At 40.8% G+C, this 18388-nt stretch overlaps 1 protein-coding gene across 1 annotated transcript; it reads left to right on the top strand.

Annotated features, from left to right (window-relative positions):
* The first annotated feature begins 429 nt into the window (after positions 1 to 429).
* On the top strand, positions 430 to 1821 carry LOC149274860 (transmembrane protein 151B). Its single transcript, XM_089505190.1, has one exon. The coding sequence runs from the start codon at positions 430 to 432 to the stop codon at positions 1819 to 1821; it is 1392 nt and encodes a 463-aa protein (XP_089361316.1).
* The last annotated feature ends 16567 nt before the right edge of the window (positions 1822 to 18388 follow it).

Raw genomic sequence — 18388 nt, 5'->3', positions numbered from 1 at the left:
TAGGTTTATTCCTAAACACGAATTGCCATTTAATTCATAACTTTGCTGTTTTCTGAAGTCAAGCTCAGGTGTGGCCAGACTCCCTCCACTCAACACAACACTTTTAACCACAAATCTACATATGGCTTTTAAAGGTTAATAGTATGAAATACTACAAGCTGATCCAAAACAATCACAATCAAGAATTGAAATAATTCACGAATAAGATATTTTTGCAGTAACCCCTGGTGTAGTACTTTATTCGCTTTGCATGCAGTTGTGTCCAATAAATAAATACAATTCTAATTACTTGCTGTATCTCTATTAAATAGGCCAGTCAGTTATTTCTGTTCATTATTCATAATATGTCTGCATTGTTTTTATTCTTTTGTGTTGTTTGTTTTCCTTCCTTCCCAGCAACTTCCAGAAAAGCAGTCTCTGAGTGCGTCTATGTGCCGGGAGTCCCACTGGAAATGCCTTCTTTTGTCCATCCTCATGTTTGTTTGTCTTGGGGCAGTGACCTGGTGTCAGGTAACCCGTGTGACCAAGCTCAGCTTTGATAGCTCTCTAAAAGGGAGATCTATGATCTACCATGGCAGTCCTTGCTCTGATGGATATGTGTACATCCCCTTGGCCTTCCTTGCTATGCTTTATGTAGTCTACTTGGTGGAATGTTGGCACTGCCATGCTAAGAGTGAACTCCAGCATAAGGCTGATGTGAGCAGCGTTTATGACCAGATACAGCGTATGCGTCAAGCTACACCTTGCATTTGGTGGAAGGCAATAAGTTATCACTTTGTTAGACGTACTAGGCAAGTCACCCGATACCGTCATGGTGATGCCTACACCACCACTCAGGTCTACCACGAGAGGGTTAACACTCATGTGGCTGAAGCAGAGTTTGAATATTCCCATTGTGGTATTAAAGACATCTCCAAAGATTTGTTGGATCTGGATCGCCATCCAGCCACCAAATTGAAGTTCACCAAGTGCTTCAGCTTTGCCAACTTAGAGTCGGAGAACTCCTACCTTACCCAGCGTGCCCGCTTCTTCACAGAAATTGAAGGACTGGATGATTATATGGAAGCAAGGGAAGGGATGCAGCTTAAAAATGTTGACTTCAAGGAATTAGTTGTTGCTTATGTGGACCTAGAACGACTGCCTTGGTATGTTTCTCACTACGCCTTTTGGGCTTCTGCACTCCTCATGCTGTCCTGGCCGCTGAGAGTTTTTATTGAATATCGAACTGCTCATGTTCACTATCATATTGAAAAGTTGCTAGGGCTGGAATATAGGGCCCCTGCAGCATCAGATGAACCCATATACAGATTCAGGATGCCGAGGGTTAGCACCTTGGACAGCACAGAGCTTGAGTGGCATATCTGTACTAACCGACAGTTGATTCCTAGTTACTCTGAAGCAGTGTTAATGGACCTCACCGATTCATCGATATGTAATGGCTACTCTTCCTGTGGTGTTTTGCGTGATTGTGAAGGCTGCAACAGAGCCTCCAGCAGTTCTTCTATCTTTTCCCGTCACGCCATGCATAGCTGCAGTGGGGGTCCTTCTCACCTCTCCCTCAGCACCAGCCGCTTCTCCCTCTGTCAGTTACATGGATCCCACAGGACAGGACTCTGGAGAAGTCGTAGTAGTAGTTTGGCAGAGAGAGCTTGCCAAGACGACCATTGCTGTTCTTCTTCTAGCCAGTTGGCCATCAACGAAAACCCACCAACTTACCATGATGCCCGATTCTTTCCTGTGCTTATAGTACATCGTCAAGAAGGGTGTCGAGGCAGGAACTTATGCATTCATCGTTCGTCTTGCATGGAGACATCCTTGTGATACAATATCCACAATGTCTTTGTGTTGTAACCCCACTAAGTAGTTGAGCAAGTTGGCATTTAAACTGTGTGACATCATATCTACAGGAAATGTCTGACAAAGCCAGAGGCATGTTGAGATAACTAACAAAATTTTATACCTTGTAAGCCAAGATCTCCAGGGCCTTACTAATACATTAAATATTTCCATTGTATTTAAATTAAAAGAGAATATAATAAATCAATATAATCTAGGACAAGTGGATGTAACTGTGACATGCAATATACTGCGGTGTACATCCATATGTTAATAAATCAAATAATGACAATAGATAAATATGTAAAGCTTTTTGGATGGAATTATTATTTATATTGAGCAATGCAAAATGTAGTCAGTGTCTGGTGCAGATGAAAACTAAGGGTTCTTTATATAATCAGTGGGGCAATTTAAACTGGCCTTTTTACTACATCATTGGTGGTAAATTTGTAGCTATTTTGATTTTGATTTCAGCTTCCAATCATATATAGTCTGATTACTCTTGTAGAAATGTTCCAAGCTAGTTGTCTGTAGATTTTGGTATTATCAGAGACTGGAAACAGATGCGGAGAGCCTCAGTTCAACAAAAAACTGATAGAGTTACTATAAAGATTATGATTTTTGTTACAGGATGGTATTTATAATTGTGCATACCTCATATATATAATTTCTTGTTATGACCTCAAGGTATTTTCCACGTCTCCCTGATTACTGCACCTACAGAAAGGCTGGCTGTTGATCTAGTAACTGCATGGTTTCCCGTTCTTCACAATAATTATCTCTACCAGGCACACATTTAATTATAAGAGCCTCATAGCAACTTGTTGGTGATACCTACAAATATTAAGATTTAAACGTCCCATGTAGTGTTTGTGTGTAACACTTCTGTGGTACGGCAGCATGCAACCTAATCTTGAGGGGTAAGTCTATAGGGCAACACTGTTTTTCTTTCAAAATAAGGACAGTTGGATAGAAAAGTATGTTTTTATCTATAGTTTTCCTATTATTCTTCAATCGATTCATTTGTTCAGGTCCCGTTCACAATATTTGAACTTTATGTGCAGATTAAATTAATACAGAAAGTACACAATAGTCAATAAAAACCTCTTTGATGGAAACTGCCATTAACAAAAGTAAATGGTCGGAGATCAAATACAATAAAACCATAGTGATGATGATTATTATTAACGTTATTTCGTTTAACTTAAAGCACAGCCTTTATTGCTGTAAATAATCTTCAGATCAATATAGATATGAGATTTCATAATATTATAAATTGTTCTTTTGCAGTAATTTTCATTGCTTTCATTTTGGCTCAGCCGTAAAATGCTATAACCTTAAAGACATACACTATGAAGAAACTGAAAATATATATTTTTTACATTTGTAGAGTGATTATTATTAGACTTGTGCATTCGTACAAATTACAAATTTACAGAATTTTGGCAAAGAAATTAATAGTAAAATAGTATATTGTTCCAATAGTTAAAGATGTAGATGCATAAACATTTATAGGAAAAATATTCTATGATATGAACATAGTGCTTCTGCAAGGTATAGGGAAGAGTCTTAATTGGGAGTAAATAATATTGAAAACATACTCAAGTTTCACTTTTAACTGTTAGCATTTTCAAGAAGTGTACATTAAAATGGAAAATCATTTTAAATACAGCCCTGATTACTTTTATCCATGTTACGTAGGATGCTAGGCTTCAAACTGTCTTACAGCAAAGGGGCAAATAAATACCTCTTACTGCAACATCTGTCAGTATGAAAAAATCATATGAATAGGTGCTAAATCATAATGTTATTATATGCTAATCTCATGTCTGTTCTATATAAAACAGCTACAACTTCTTTATCATTATTTTTGTAACACTGCATCAACACAGTAATCCAGGATCACATCTCCATGACTTGAGTTCCATTTGTCTTGCATTTCCTCTTCATTAGGAAATTAGAAAAGGATTAAATTGAAGCAGGTTATGAGACTTGACAGCCACTAGTCAAAGGCTTGCCCTTTGGCAACTCCCCATATGAGTCAAGTTTTTGCTATGTCAGAAAGAAATGTCATTATACCAGACTGGTCTGAACCATAAGAGCATTCAACAACTACAAGCTCCTCTGGACAAAAGGAACTGTAGATGTAACTTTTGGCATCATCGGCTAGGTGCAGCTGGTACATCTCTAAGCATAGTAAAGGGGCTCACTTCTGGATTATAATTTTACTAGTTTTGGGTCCAGACTCTCCTTATAGTTGCCACCAGTCTGATATGCCTATCATAAAATAAGAAATTAAGGTTTGCTGGTTCTCACTTGAACTTGTTTTAATCAAAAACTCTTGGGGACTCTTTCTAAAAGGTAATCCAGATGTTGAACGCTAGTCAGTTTTACCTAGTACAATAACCATATGAGGCCCCAAAGCTGATATGTAAATCTTCCATGCAAACAAAATACAGTGTATTTATGTGTCTGCTATCAGTAGCATTTTGCTTGTAGCTATAGCCATGCAAAAGGGTTTGGTTTTAGTTGGTTTTTCAAAGAAGAGACACTGTTTTTTGAAACACGGAAATCAAGCAAGTGTTTGATTGTATGTACAATGGCACCATAAAATACATCCTTTTTTAAACTGGTGGTTTGATTCTTTCTTGTTTCTCAATAATATTGATGTTTATTTCCAGAGTAATAAGGTCAGTATGCACAGAGTACATTATTAAATTTTTGTTTAAAAGTGACAGGAGGAAAAAGGTATAATATGTAATTGCCAGGACATGTAGTGGTATGTTTTGCCTGTGCACACAGGTAGAAGTGCTTGGGGTAATAATGCATAGTGCAACGAGCAAAACTCAAAGAACATAATCTGTGGCCACAAATGAAATCTCTTTTTTCTCTTGGTCAGTATCAACAGGAAAAACATTTGTCAAAGTAATAATTCACTTAAAAAAAATCCAATTTCTCATGTCAAACACAAAGCTAATTTTGACACACACTGCTGTAAGTTATATAGTATGCAATATATTTAATAAGCAAAATAATGTATTATATTGTATGTTGTCCTATATTAATAAGTATAGGACAACATACAGTATATTACATACTTCGCACAAACAAAATTTGCCTGTTTAGGAATTTGAACTGCCATTACATGCCATTTTGGTGCCATTACAACCCATTTTGGTGCTCTTTGGTGAGGTTTATTAGGAAGGGACTGTGTAAAGGAGGGTACATATAAATGACAGCGGCCGTTTAGATTAGATTTCCGCCGGCCTGGGGGGCAATTGTCCCCCTGCCCAGCCCTCCCCTTTAGTTTGCTGGCCGCCGGGCCCACGAATCTGCCGGCCCACCGGGAAATTTCCCAGTATCCCGGTGGGCCAGTCCTTGTGCTTGGGCCCCCCTGAGTGTTTGTGTAAGGGCAGTGTATGTGTATATGTGTGTTTATGGGCAGGTGTGTGTAAGGGCAGTGTTTATGGGCAGGTGTGTGTGAGGGCAGTGTTTATGGGCAGGTGTGTGTGAGGACAGTGTATGTGTATATGCATGTGTGGGGAGGGAGTGTTAAATGGGGGCATAAGGCATTTCTGGAGACAGAGTGCTCTATGAAATGCTTTTTTAACCCCCTTAATGCCACTCTGCCCCCTGAAATGCCTTTTAACCCTCTATACGCCACTCTGCCTCCTGAAATGCCTTATACCTCCCTATATGCCACTCTGCCCCATAATATGCCTTTTAACCTCCTAAATGCCAGAGTGGCATATAGGGGTATAAGGCAATTCTGGAGAGTGGCACATAGGGGGTCAAAAGGCATATCATGGGGCACAGTGGCATATAGAGGGTTAAAAGGCATATCATGGGGCACAGTGGCATTTAGAGGGTTAAAATGCATATCATGGGGCACAGTGGCATATAGGGGGTATAAGGCATTTCTGGGGCAGAGTGGAAAGCCTGGGGGCAGATGTGCATAACCGGGGGGGCAGGTTGGAAAAAAAAAAAGGAAATAAAAACAAAATATTTTTCTCAATCATAGCTTTTATTGAAAAAAATGTTCACATAGTTTGCATGAATTAACATTTACTGGTAAAACTTTTTTCCTATAGATTTCCTAAATTAATATTCAGATTTTGGGGGGTCGTCTTATAATTGAGCAAATACGGTAGTTAGCTTCGCAGCAGAGAAGCTGTATAAATAACTGCAGCCGGAGACTTTTTTTTCATGTATTTTAGGGCTGTTTGTTTTACTTAACAATTAACTTGTTGAAAACACAAAACAATAACTCATTAAAAATATTGGTGACATATTAATTTGAATGCACAGTGTGTTTTAGTTAAAATACTGTACCAGAGTAGAGTTTAATAAGACAGTTGTACATTTATGCTACCAGCAAAATCTCCAGTTTGTGGACAACACAAAATTATTATATTCATTAATAAAAATTGGTGGCAAAATGAGGCATATGAGTATTTAAAATTCTTGAGTAGGTTTAGACATTTTAATTTTTTTTTTTTTTAAAGGTGAGTACAACACATTGGGAAATGTCTGTGAGGAGGAGTAATTCAAGTTTTTGTGGGTTGGGGAGAGCTGGCAGCAAGGGTGTATAAAAAAAAAAAAGTAGTAGTCAAGTGGCCCCTAGTACCAGTCCCAAGTAGCCTGAAGCCTTCTTGCTCAGAGTCAGAAGTTGAACTACCACGAGCCGCATGCAGCAGCAGCACCGAACACCCTCGCTCTAGTGGTTATCCAAGGTGAAGATAACTTGAAAGCTATTCTATGGTAGAGCACGGAATAAAACCACTATCGGTGCCACCACAACCACCCCTTGTGCTACCACTACCGCAAGCAGTCCAAAGCGAAGATGGGCAGACACAGTCAGATGATGTCAGCAGATTTATTTTTGGTCCAGTGAAGTGAGGAACATGACCCATGCACTACACATTATCATTACGGCACTGTGTATAAACTGTTCGAACACCAAATAAATGACACGGAGGCACATTGGATTTAGAATTGGCCACGGCATTTATTTACTAAATGCCGCGACATTGTTTATTACTCCAAATTTAACAGTATTAAAGAAATGTACACGTCTTAAAATTCTGAATTTAAAACTGAACCGACCATAACTTAATGGTCCTATTGACGACACCAGCCCCGCCAGATACCACCGGTCGTTGTAAAACTCAGGACACGATGGGTCGGGGCAATAAACACCTTGAATGTAGAAAACCTGTATGGGCATCACTCTAACATCTAACATCTAACACAACATGAATGTATGCCCATACCACAAACTAGATCAAGGTCTAAAAACCTCTGGATCACTCCGCCAGATCCCAACGCAATCCAATGCAGCCGTCCTCCGCTGAACTCCTAGACTCGGGGAGGGAGGGCGGGAATCTTCTCTCCTCTGTATATCAGTTTGAAATAATAAATATGGTTATTTTCACATAAATTTATACAGTATATTTTCCCTCCAAAATAAATCCCACCCAGGTGATACTGAGTCGCTGACCGATGTTTGACCCCAAATCCTCCCCCAGTTCCTTCCTGAGTGCATGGCTGGGTCATGTAACCCCTTCTGCCTATACGTCTCCAGGGGTCTCTAGAGGGAAGGTGTACTCTTGCAACAGAAGTGGGTTTTACGCCAAGAATGTTGATGGCCACGATTTGTATTTAGATTATAAGCAAGACTTGGAGGAGGCAAGCGACACATTTTCCAGTCATTTCTCTGTTAAATGTGTTGCTCCTTCCACTCTGCAGAAGCATCAGTAGGGTAGTTATGTCACGGGTCCCCCTACATGCAATGGTAGCACTTCAGCCACCACTATCCCAAATACTATTGTGGAAAAAACTACAAAAAAACGCTGCTACCTCGTAGTAAAGTGTGGGAGCATGTAACTATGTAACTATGTAAGATAGCAGGGGTAAGGTGAAAGGACATCTCTGGACACCTATGTACACATCACAGTACAGCTTTGCTTCAGAGGGAAACTGCTAGAGGCCCTGGCCTACTCAATGGTGGCCAATTCTTTTATTTATTTTTTAATATTGTGGAAATTCAGTCCTTCACCAATGTATGTGTCTATCTGCCAGTGCCTGCCCAGGCCACATGCTGTACTGCTGCTCCTCAATCCCCGTCTTACTCTAATGGATCAATTCTTTCATTTTTTTAATATTGGGGAAAGTCAGTCTTGTAGCTGGATATATGTGTTTGCTGTGCCGTAATCTCATTTCTTACTCTGAGGGATCAACTCTTTAAATATTTTTCTAATTTTTAATGAAATTCAGTTTCCTGTACCATGGAGCAGAATGTGTGTATCTACCAGTGTCTACTCAGTTCCCTACTACTACTGCTGCTGCTGCATTATCATCTTCCTTGCTTTGAGGGATCAATTAATCTAAATGGTCCAGTTGTTGGTGAAATTCAGTCCCATAGCATGCTGATGGATGTGTGCATCCATTGGTGCAGCGCTGCTGTGACTGGTGATGGTCCTGTAGTCCCAAATTTCATCCGAATGGAACGGTCGGAAAACCAAATTCGTTGCCTGCACAAGTAGTGTAGTTGACAATACCTGTAGGATTTGATATCCTAACACGAGATGTGTCACGGACTGGGTCCAAACAGATGACTGAAAGGACCCAGCGCGCCCGACGATTGTATGCAGGAGTCACAGTGCAGTAGTGGAGTTTGGACAGGGCCTGGTTGCAGGGTGACCACACTCACCCAGGTGAGCACCTAGGGTTGTGCAGCCAAACACCAGCGCCCTGATATGGCAGCTGATGAAGTCCAGAATGAAGCGAGGTGATATCCTGCAGGCATCCTGGAGCAGGCATGAAGCATATCATTAGAATCACGTGCAGGATGCTGCAGGCTGGGAGTATGGAAGCTAAGCAAAGGGTAAGCAGAAACATAACAAGCAAGGGACAGGGAGACCAGGCACGAAACATAACCAGACAAGACATACATGTTACAGGGCACTACAGTGAACCAGACAAGGAATAAACATTACTAGACAAGATATACATGATACAGGGCACTACAGTGAACCAGACAAGGAATAAACATTACTAGACAAGATATACATGATACAGGGCACAACAAAGGACAGGGAAGGCAAGGAACACAGGGGAAGGAGTGAGGAGCCGGAATCCTCGGACGCTTATCCTTTAAGCAAGGATAGGACATTTTAACTAGGACAAAGGGAGAGGAGAGAGGAACCGGAATCCTCAGATGATACAAGGAAGAAGGGCAAAGGTACATAAGAGACAAACAAACATGAATACAGAAACTAGCCTAAGACTGTTTGATAACAATTGGAGATTCCGTCACATGATATGGCCATAGTATGCTTAGCCCACCACTACGCCAAAGTACTCCAATGACGGCGGGTCCTAACGCTAATCCCTGCTGACAGTGGTACGAAACAAACCAAACATGTCAACCAAACACATGGCACTGAGACATACCTTTAGACTGAAGACTGAGACAAACAGAACACACTGGTGGGGCACACCTTATAAAGGAAACAGAGCTGAAGCAAAGAGCTGAAGCAGAAGCAAGGAATGGAAGATCAGAACAAAGCAAAAGGAAATCCAGGAATGGATCGAAGCAAAACAGGGAATCTGAAACAAGACAGATATGCAGCTCCGCAGCCTGGGCAGAACGTGACAAGATGTTAGGAATGATGATGGAGAGGACATGAGCCCTTAAAATACTCACTTACGTGTTTGTACATTGTGGTAGAAGTGGCCACTATTTTTTTTTTTTTTTTTAAACTTTTATTTTTGACGCAAACAGGAGGTATACAGTTGAAGTATACAAACATACGTATACAAAGATCAAAAAGAATAAAAATTACAAATTGATTTTAAAGCAGTCGTCAGTGGTACAATGGTAAATAAGACAAAGTAAGAGTATGACGAGGAGAACGAAGCGGAAGGGATGCCCGACACAGCACACAGCCAGGACAACAAACGATACATCGTGTACCAAAGTATATAATTCAAGATACATAAGTAAAACCTTACAATAATAATAAAATAAAATGAGAATAAAATAAAATCAACCTAAACCCGGCAGGGGGTGTCTGCCCAGTAGGATTTGCCGAGAAAACCATCCAGTGTATTGGAACATGGAAAGGAGTGAGGCCCTAGTGGAGGGAGCCAGTGTGGGAATATACGCCGACCATTTTGTAAAGAAGGCACGCGCTTTGGTTTCTCTATGTAGGGAAGATTCGGTCCAATCCATTTGGAAAATATAATTAAGTCGTGACAGGGACATGGCTAAAGTGGGTGGATGTGGTTGGATCCACTGAGAAAGAATGGCCTTCTTCCCCACCGCCGCCACCACCACCAGTAGGGATCTATCTCTCGCTGGAAGTCGACAAGTATCGGTGGAGGAAAAAATGCCAAATAAAGCCCATTCGGGGGTCATAGTAAGAGGCAGTTTCAACGATGTAGTGACAAAATCATGAATGGAAGCCCAGAAAACCTGAATTTGGGGACAGAGCCAGAGGCAGTGCATTAAGTCTGCGTCAGGATGGAGACATTTCGGGCAGTGGGAATCAGCCGCCATGTGCACCAGTTTCCATAGCTTTGGGGGAAGGTAGGCCCTATGTAACAATTTTAAAAACATTTCAGAATAGGATTTAGAGACTAATATCCTAGTAGCCCTAATAGTGGCGTCAACCAGGCAGTCTGTCGTAAGGTCTGGGAAGTCCAGCCGCCATTTAGCAAGGTCCTGAGTCACAGTCTCTAGATCAATCAACGGGCGAGTCAAACAGTATAGTCGGGAGACAGAGGTAGGACCAGTCTGCAAGAGTAGGGTCTGTTTATCTAGTCTATTGTTCTTGTCAGATGGAGAAAGGCAGGAGAGAATTTTAGAAGCATAACTGGAGATTTGTAGGAAATGCAACCTATGAATATGAATGGGGTAGAATTTAGTCAAAAGACCTTCGTAGGAAAGTAATGCCCCAGTACCATCAGTTAAGAAATGGGTCAGGAGCCTGCCCCCCTTAGCATACAAGTGGGAAAACAGAGCAGCAGCCCTGCCGTCATGGAAATCAGGATTGCGGAGGAAAGGCAGGAACAAGGAGACATTTGGGCTAAGGCCTTGGGCCCTACGCACCAACCTCCAAGCCCTGGCAGGGGCAACAAGTAGTGGGTTGTCTCGTAAGGAAACAGGCCAGTCGGAAGGGGGCAGGTGGAGAAGAGAGGCAAGGTGAACGTCAGGTGTAAACTGTTGATCCAAGAGAGGCCAGACACAGCAAGGTGTTTGTAAAAGCCATTCAAGTGCTATTTTATAGTTAGCAGCAAGGCTATATCCCAGGGGGCTCGGAAGGTTAAGGCCAAACCTGGGAAACAGGCTGTTGGAGTTTAAATAAAGAAATCCTATGTTTCTTATGTTGCCATAAAAAGTTACGGAGGAGTCTATCATGTGCGCGGAGGTCGCATTTTTTTATGATAAGCGGCAGCATTTGAAGGGGGTAGAGAAGACGAGGGAAGGTCACCATTTTGTATAAATGGCAACGACCCGTTAGGGAGAGCGGTAGTCGCCCCCAGGAGCGGAAATCGGTCGCCATGCGAGAGAGGAGTGGGGAAAAGTTTAAATCATAAAGAAGATGTAAATTTGCGGGAATCTGCAGACCTAAGTAAGTTATGGAGCGTGAGGAGGACCATTGGAAGGGGAAAGTATCACCCCAACCTAACTTAGCCTGGTCATAAATGGGCAAGGCCACCGTCTTAAGCGGGTTAATTAGGAAACCGGAGGCCTCGTGAAATAATTGTAATAAAGTCAAAAGGTGGGGGATGGCCGATTTAGGATCGGATAGGAATAAAAGAAAATCGTCCGCAAAAACCGCTGATTTAAGTGCTACCCTGCCCACCTTGATACCTACAATAGATTGAGAGGCCTCTAGAAGACGTATCAAGGGTTCCACCGCCAGGTTGAAAAAAAGTGGGGATAAGGGGCAGCCTTGTCTAGTACCCCTACCTAGTGAAAAGAATCGGGAGTTAAGACCATTAACTGTCAGTTGTGCTACAGGGGACTCATATAGCGCCCTAAACAGGTTCAGGAATGGCATTCCGAAATGATGAAATTTGAGAAAACCAGTGAGGTATTGCCATGAGATCCTGTCAAACGCCTTATCGGCGTCGCAACTGATAATAATATTATGGAACTGACGGGCAAGTTTAGTGTGGTGAATGGCAGCTAAGACACGGCGGATGTTCTGCGTCGAGCGCCTCCCCCTCATAAAACCGGTTTGAGAAGGAGAGATTAGGTTAGGTAATATAGTTTGGAGTCTATTGGCCATTAGCTTAGAAAGAATCTTAAGATCTTGATTAAGAAGGGAAATGGGCCTATACGACGGAAGAAGGGTAGGGTCCTTATTAGGTTTTAAAACAACCACTATTCGAGAAGTATTAGAATTCGGTGGGGGGGGATTGCCATTCAGAATATTATTGTAAAGATCCTTCAAATATGGGAGAATATGGGGCAAGAGAAGCTTGTAATATTCGGCCGGAAGGCCATCAGGGCCGGGCGTTTTGTTGTTAGGCAAGGATTGAATGACTGTTTGTAGCTCCCGGAGTGTAATTGGGGCCCCAAGGACCTCCCTATCCTCGGGAAGTAGCTTAGGTATTTGTGCTTTGGTGAATATCTCCAAGACCGTCTCAGTAGTAACCGGAACAGCCGAGTAAAAAGACTCAAAATAATCCGCAAAACTGGCGGCAACGTCTTTAGGGTCTGTACAGGAGGACGTCGGAGTGGGACGCACCTCCCGAACCCCCCGGTGAGTATGTAGGGAGTGCCGCACGAGGTTGGCCAACAGTTTTCCAGAACGATTGCCCCAACGGAAAAACCTATTACGGACAAAGGTATATGAGGTCTGGGCCCTCTCAGCTGCCCAAGCATCGTACAAGGCTTTAGCCTCCTTGTAGGCCCGTTCCGTCTCAGGGGTGGCATGAGCCTTATAATCCTGGTAAGCCTGAGTCAACGTCTTATTAAGAGAAACAAGTTTTTCATCGGCCCCCTTCCTACGCCTCGCCATGTATGCGATAATCTGCCCCCGGAGTACAGCCTTGGAGGCCTCCCATAAGAGATTAACATCGTCCAGATGAACAATGTTATCATCGATGTAATTGTGCCACTCAGTTTCCAAAAATGATTTGAAGGACTCTGACTGGGACATGAAAGATGGGAATCTCCAGTTACGTGAAAAGGCAAGGGGGTCACGAAGCGTCCAGTCAGTCCAGACAGGGGCATGGTCAGAAATGACAATATTACCAATATGGGAAGACAAATGGAAGGGGAGTAAGTCGTCAGAAAGGAAAACATAGTCCAGGCGAGAGAAGGACTTATGTGGATCTGAGAAAAACGTCATTGAGGCGGAAGTGTTGTAGCAACGGAGCGGAAAGGAAGGACCGAGGTCTGGCCTGAGGGGCAGAGGAATCTAAATGAGAGTGGGCAGTCATATTAAAATCACCGGCCAGGATCAAATTTGGACAGTGGAGGCCCGACAAAACAGAATATAAATCAGCAAAAAAGCCTGTTTGATTCACATTAGGTGCATAGACATTAACCAAGGTGTATTTAATACCATTAAGAGTCAGTGTAAGTACAATGTATCTACCCCCGGATCCCTGATAACCGACTCCACGAGCCAGGGCAATCGCCTTGTAAGGATAATTGACACCCCTCGGGACTTTGAGGAATACATGGCTGAGTAACAGTCGCCCAGCCAAGGGGCTTTTAAAGTATTAGAGGCAGGATCCGTCCAATGGGTTTCCTGTAAAAACAGGAGATCTGGGGACAATTTCTTAAGGTAAGACAAAACCTTCTTTCTCTTTACAGGGGAGTTCAGGCCCTCCACATTCCAGGAGACCATCCGAACATGTGCTTTAGAATATGTAGAGGTAGAATCAGGATTCGTATGCATTTGGATTAAATGCTCAACCAATGCCCGCCCGTGGAGTCGGGAAGAGAACGAGAATAATTAGGAAACACGGTGCAGGAGAGTCCCAGCGAGCCCCCCACAGCCACCAAAGAACAATGTCTGACAACTGCTTAGAATTTAAATAGAAAACAAAAACCTAAAATCACGTGAAATTGTGAAGTGACAAATAAATGTGTTATTTCCCAAATAAAAATGCAGCTGCCCACATAAATAACACTCTTCCTTAAAGTGTAAAAATACAAATAAACACAAAGTTGTGGGGCGCAAGATATGTTACCCTTTCTTTATCTTATATACGGGACACTAAACACATATTGGAAATATTGAAGGAGATAAAATGGTCATCAAACTATATATGGGCCACAATAGATGTCTCATCTCTGTATACAGCTATTCCTCATAAAAAAGGAGTACAGACTATTGAAAAAATATTGAAAAAAGATGAGAAAATGGACCCTCTACAACGAGAATTCATCTTAAAATGCATACAATTCATTCTCACTCATAATTACTTTTGGTTTCAATCTAATTTTTTCCTACAACTATGCGGTACCGCCATGGGGACCAGATTCGCACCCAGTTACGCTAATTTATATGTGGCGGACTGGGAACAAGAACACATCTGGTCTCAAAACCCTTTTTTTGCGAATCTGGTCCTCTGGCGTAGATATATTGATGATATCCTTATAATTTGGAATGGTCCTTTAGAACAGCTAAATTCTTTTATAACTTATGTAAACTATAACAACTATAATTTACAATTTACCTCGTGCATACATAAAGAAGAAATTAACTTCTTAGACCTCACCCTGTATATTAAAGGAGAGGAGATTCACACAAAAACATATTTTAAGCCAGCCGACAGGAACAGCTATATCAATTATACCAGCTGCCATCATCCGAATTGGTTACGTAACATCCCAAGAGGACAGATTGGTCGCATTCGCAGAAATTGCACGGAGGATAATGAATTTATAGCTCAAAGTCAAAAATTGATATAAAAATTTGAAGGTAAAAACTACCCACAGGATCTACTACAAGATAGTTTTAAACTCATCAAAGAGAAAAAGAGAGATGAATTTTTTAAAAACCAACAGCATCCTAAGAAGAATTTTGAGTTTTCTTTTTGCACTAGGTACAATGATAAAGCATTCGAAATTAAGAAAGCCATTAAGAAGTGTTGGCCCATTTTGAGAGAGGATAATATTCTGAAAGATTGCTTACCTGAAAATCCAAACATTATATATAAAAAAACAGAAAATTTAAAGTTATTATTGGCACCTAGTGCATTACCAGAGACGGAAAAGAAAAATTTAAATTTTCTTTCCATAAAAACTCCCGGGTATCACAAATGCGGGAGATGTAAATTATGTAGAATATATGGCCCACAAGAGAAAAAGAGTTTGACTTTTAAATGTACAAATACGGGGAGAGAGTATAAAATTAAACATTTTATTAATTGCAACACTACCAATGTGATTTATATGTTGGAATGTCAATGTGGAGCTCAATACATAGGGCGAACCTCTAGAAAATTAAAAATTAGGGCCCTTGAACACATAGGAGGGATTAGGAATAACAACCCCAAACACAGCGTGCCTAGACACGCAAATAATTGTAAAGATTTCTCTTTTGAGAATTTCAAAATTTTAGGGATAGATATTGTCACCCCACATTGGCGGGGAGGAAATATCAAAGAAATGTTGGCCAAACGAGAGACTGAATGGATCTATAAGTTCCAGACAAAAGGGGGTCTCAATATGGAACTTGATATTTTAGCATTCATGGATTAATTTTCTAATCACTGCATCATAGCTCCATCCTATCCCTAATCTTTATTCCCTTTTTATATTTTTATATTATTAGATATATTTTTAAAATTGGTTTTTCTCTCTACTCATTATAATATTATATTCATATAGGCGTATAATATATTATATTTTATATTGTGTTAATATTTATAGATTTCTACATCCAAAATACATATATTATATATTATAATAATTTATTTTAATATCTCCCATATATATTTAATACATATCACAACAAATTATAGTATTTTTATTTTTAGCAATTTTTACATATATATTTACCATATATTGTATTAAATTATAATAATACATATATTATATATTATAATAATTCATTTTAATATTTCTCATATATATTTAATACATATCACAACAAATTATAGTATTTTTATTTTTAGCAATTTTTACATATATATTTACCATATATTGTATTAAATTATAAAATTTTATTTTAATATTGTAGTACCTTGTACATATAGATCTGTAACATATTATACAGACAGAACCACTTCCTTTATCAATTTTTTTTAGTAATAATAGAACTTGATCTCTATATTCATATAATATTTCCTCTATTTTTCACTTTTTTAGTATCTTGATTATTTTAAAATATGTTCTATTTTTATCTCATTTTTTCCATGATATTTAACATATAACCTGTTATGGATAATTATTTGGTTCATTCAGAGCCGGCCTTAGGCGTTGTGGCGCCCTGTGCGGACTACTCCTCTGGCGCCCCCCCTCACTACCCCCCCTCTCTGCCCCTTCAAACTACCCCCCCATGCCCCTTCAAACTACCGCCCCTCAAACTACCCCTCCCCTCTGCCCCTTCAAACTACCCCCCCGTCCATTCAAACTACACCCCCCCGTCCCTTCAAACTACACCCCCCCGTCCCTTCAAACTACACCCCCCTCTGCCCCTTCAAACTACACCCCCCTCTGCCCCTTCAAACTACACCCCCCCTCTACCCCTTCAAACTACACCCCCCCCTCTGCCCCTTCAAACTACACCCCCCCCTCTGCCCCTTCAAACTACACCCCCCCCACTTACCTTGTTGCCGGAGTCCTGCGGTGAGAGCGGGAGGCATCCGTCTTCTTGCTCTGCCGCGGTGCCGGCATTTCATGTTGAGAGCCGGAATAGTCCGGCGCTCAACATGAGATGCCGGCACAGCGACGGAGTCACGGAGAGTAAGGGGCGCCGAGCGGTTGCCGAGAACTTCACGAGCAACCGCTCGGCGCCCCTGACCGGGACTTAGATTTAAACATCGGGGTTTTTTTAAAACTTTATTTAACATGAATGATGTTAAATAAAGTTTTAAAAAAACACACAAAAAAAAAAACAGATGCTTTAATCTAAGTCCCGGTCAGGCGCCCCTGCAACCATGGCGCCCTGTGCGGTCGCACAGGTCGCACACCCCTAAGGCCGGCCCTGGGTTCATTTAATCTCTATTGGAAAAGATGTAATACATTTCATTTATAAAAAAAAAAAAATCCAGACACTTTATTTTATTTTTATAATTTTTTCTTCACTTTATTCACATAAATGCATTAAAACACAGTTACATGTCACAGCAATAATTTAAATAAATCATTATATCACACTCTATGATATTTTCACATGAATAAATTAAAATAAAATAAATTAAATTAATTATACCCAAACACATTCCTCTTAATAATAGTCACAAATATTACACATATAGATTTCATAAATGATTTAATAATCGTATATACACTTTAGAAAGGGTTGCAACATATTCGGGGTATTTGCCTTCCTCTGTATTCTTCTAAGTCTTTCTTTCGTTCCGTCTTCCTCCCGTCCGGTTCATTTTCTCAGATAGAGCGGTCAATTATAAGCCCACTTACCTGTTGGATTAATTCTAACCATTTGTACTCTTTCATTTCCCATGTATTGGGAGAGTCGTGGCATAATCTCCCCAAACGGAGGCTGAATCTTCTGGTCGATCTCGGGGTTTAAAGATACACGAGACGCGAAAGTCATTAAGAAGGGGGACGAGTGGTGCGCGATGACGCACACAATACGCAGCAGAGCGTGATGACGTATACGGAAATCCAGACATATACGGAATACGATCACCTTCAAAGAAAGAAAAAACAAACAGTACAGGATAACACATCTACACGCAACAAGACGCAACAAGACGCGATGACGTACATAGCACGCAACGAAACTATTGGACGAGAGAGAGATGACGTGAGATAACACCTATATGGAAATATCTATAAAAATATTACGGAAATAGAAGGAAATTACTTACCGAATTGAGAACACTTCTACTGAAGAAGCCAAGTCGGCGAAACGCGTTTGGAAGGACTCATTTGAACTTTATTTTTCATTCCAGAATCAGTGATCTATTCACATTCATGCACTGATGCACTTTGGGTGCATGGACTTAATGTAAGTTCCTTTTTTTGCTGGTCAGATTGACTTTTTTACCCTATTTATATTTATTTATATTAAAGATATCTTTACACCAATGTATATTCATATTTATCATTAAAAAACTGCTTAGAATTTACCAGTAAAATACCTCCAGTTAGCATTTTAGAACTTTTAACCAAAACCATGGTGCGCTGGAAAGGGCACCAAAAACAACAAACAAAAGAAAAACAAAAATCAAAAAAGAAAACCAGAACAGAGAGAGGTAGCCTGTGAAGCGGGACCTCAGTCCCTAGAAGGTTTAGAAGAGCGAGAGCGAAGAGGAGAAGAGGAGGCAGAAGAAGGGCCTGACCCCCGAACAACCTCCACATCAGTCGCAGCATCTGCCAAGTCGGTAC

The sequence above is a fragment of the Sceloporus occidentalis genome, unplaced genomic scaffold, assembly GCF_023333645.1.
Source record: "Sceloporus occidentalis isolate IW3139 unplaced genomic scaffold, rSceOcc1.0.p SCAF_316, whole genome shotgun sequence".
In the NCBI taxonomy this organism is placed as follows: domain Eukaryota; kingdom Metazoa; phylum Chordata; class Lepidosauria; order Squamata; family Phrynosomatidae; genus Sceloporus; species Sceloporus occidentalis.
This window is presented reverse-complemented; position numbering and strand designations above follow the sequence as displayed.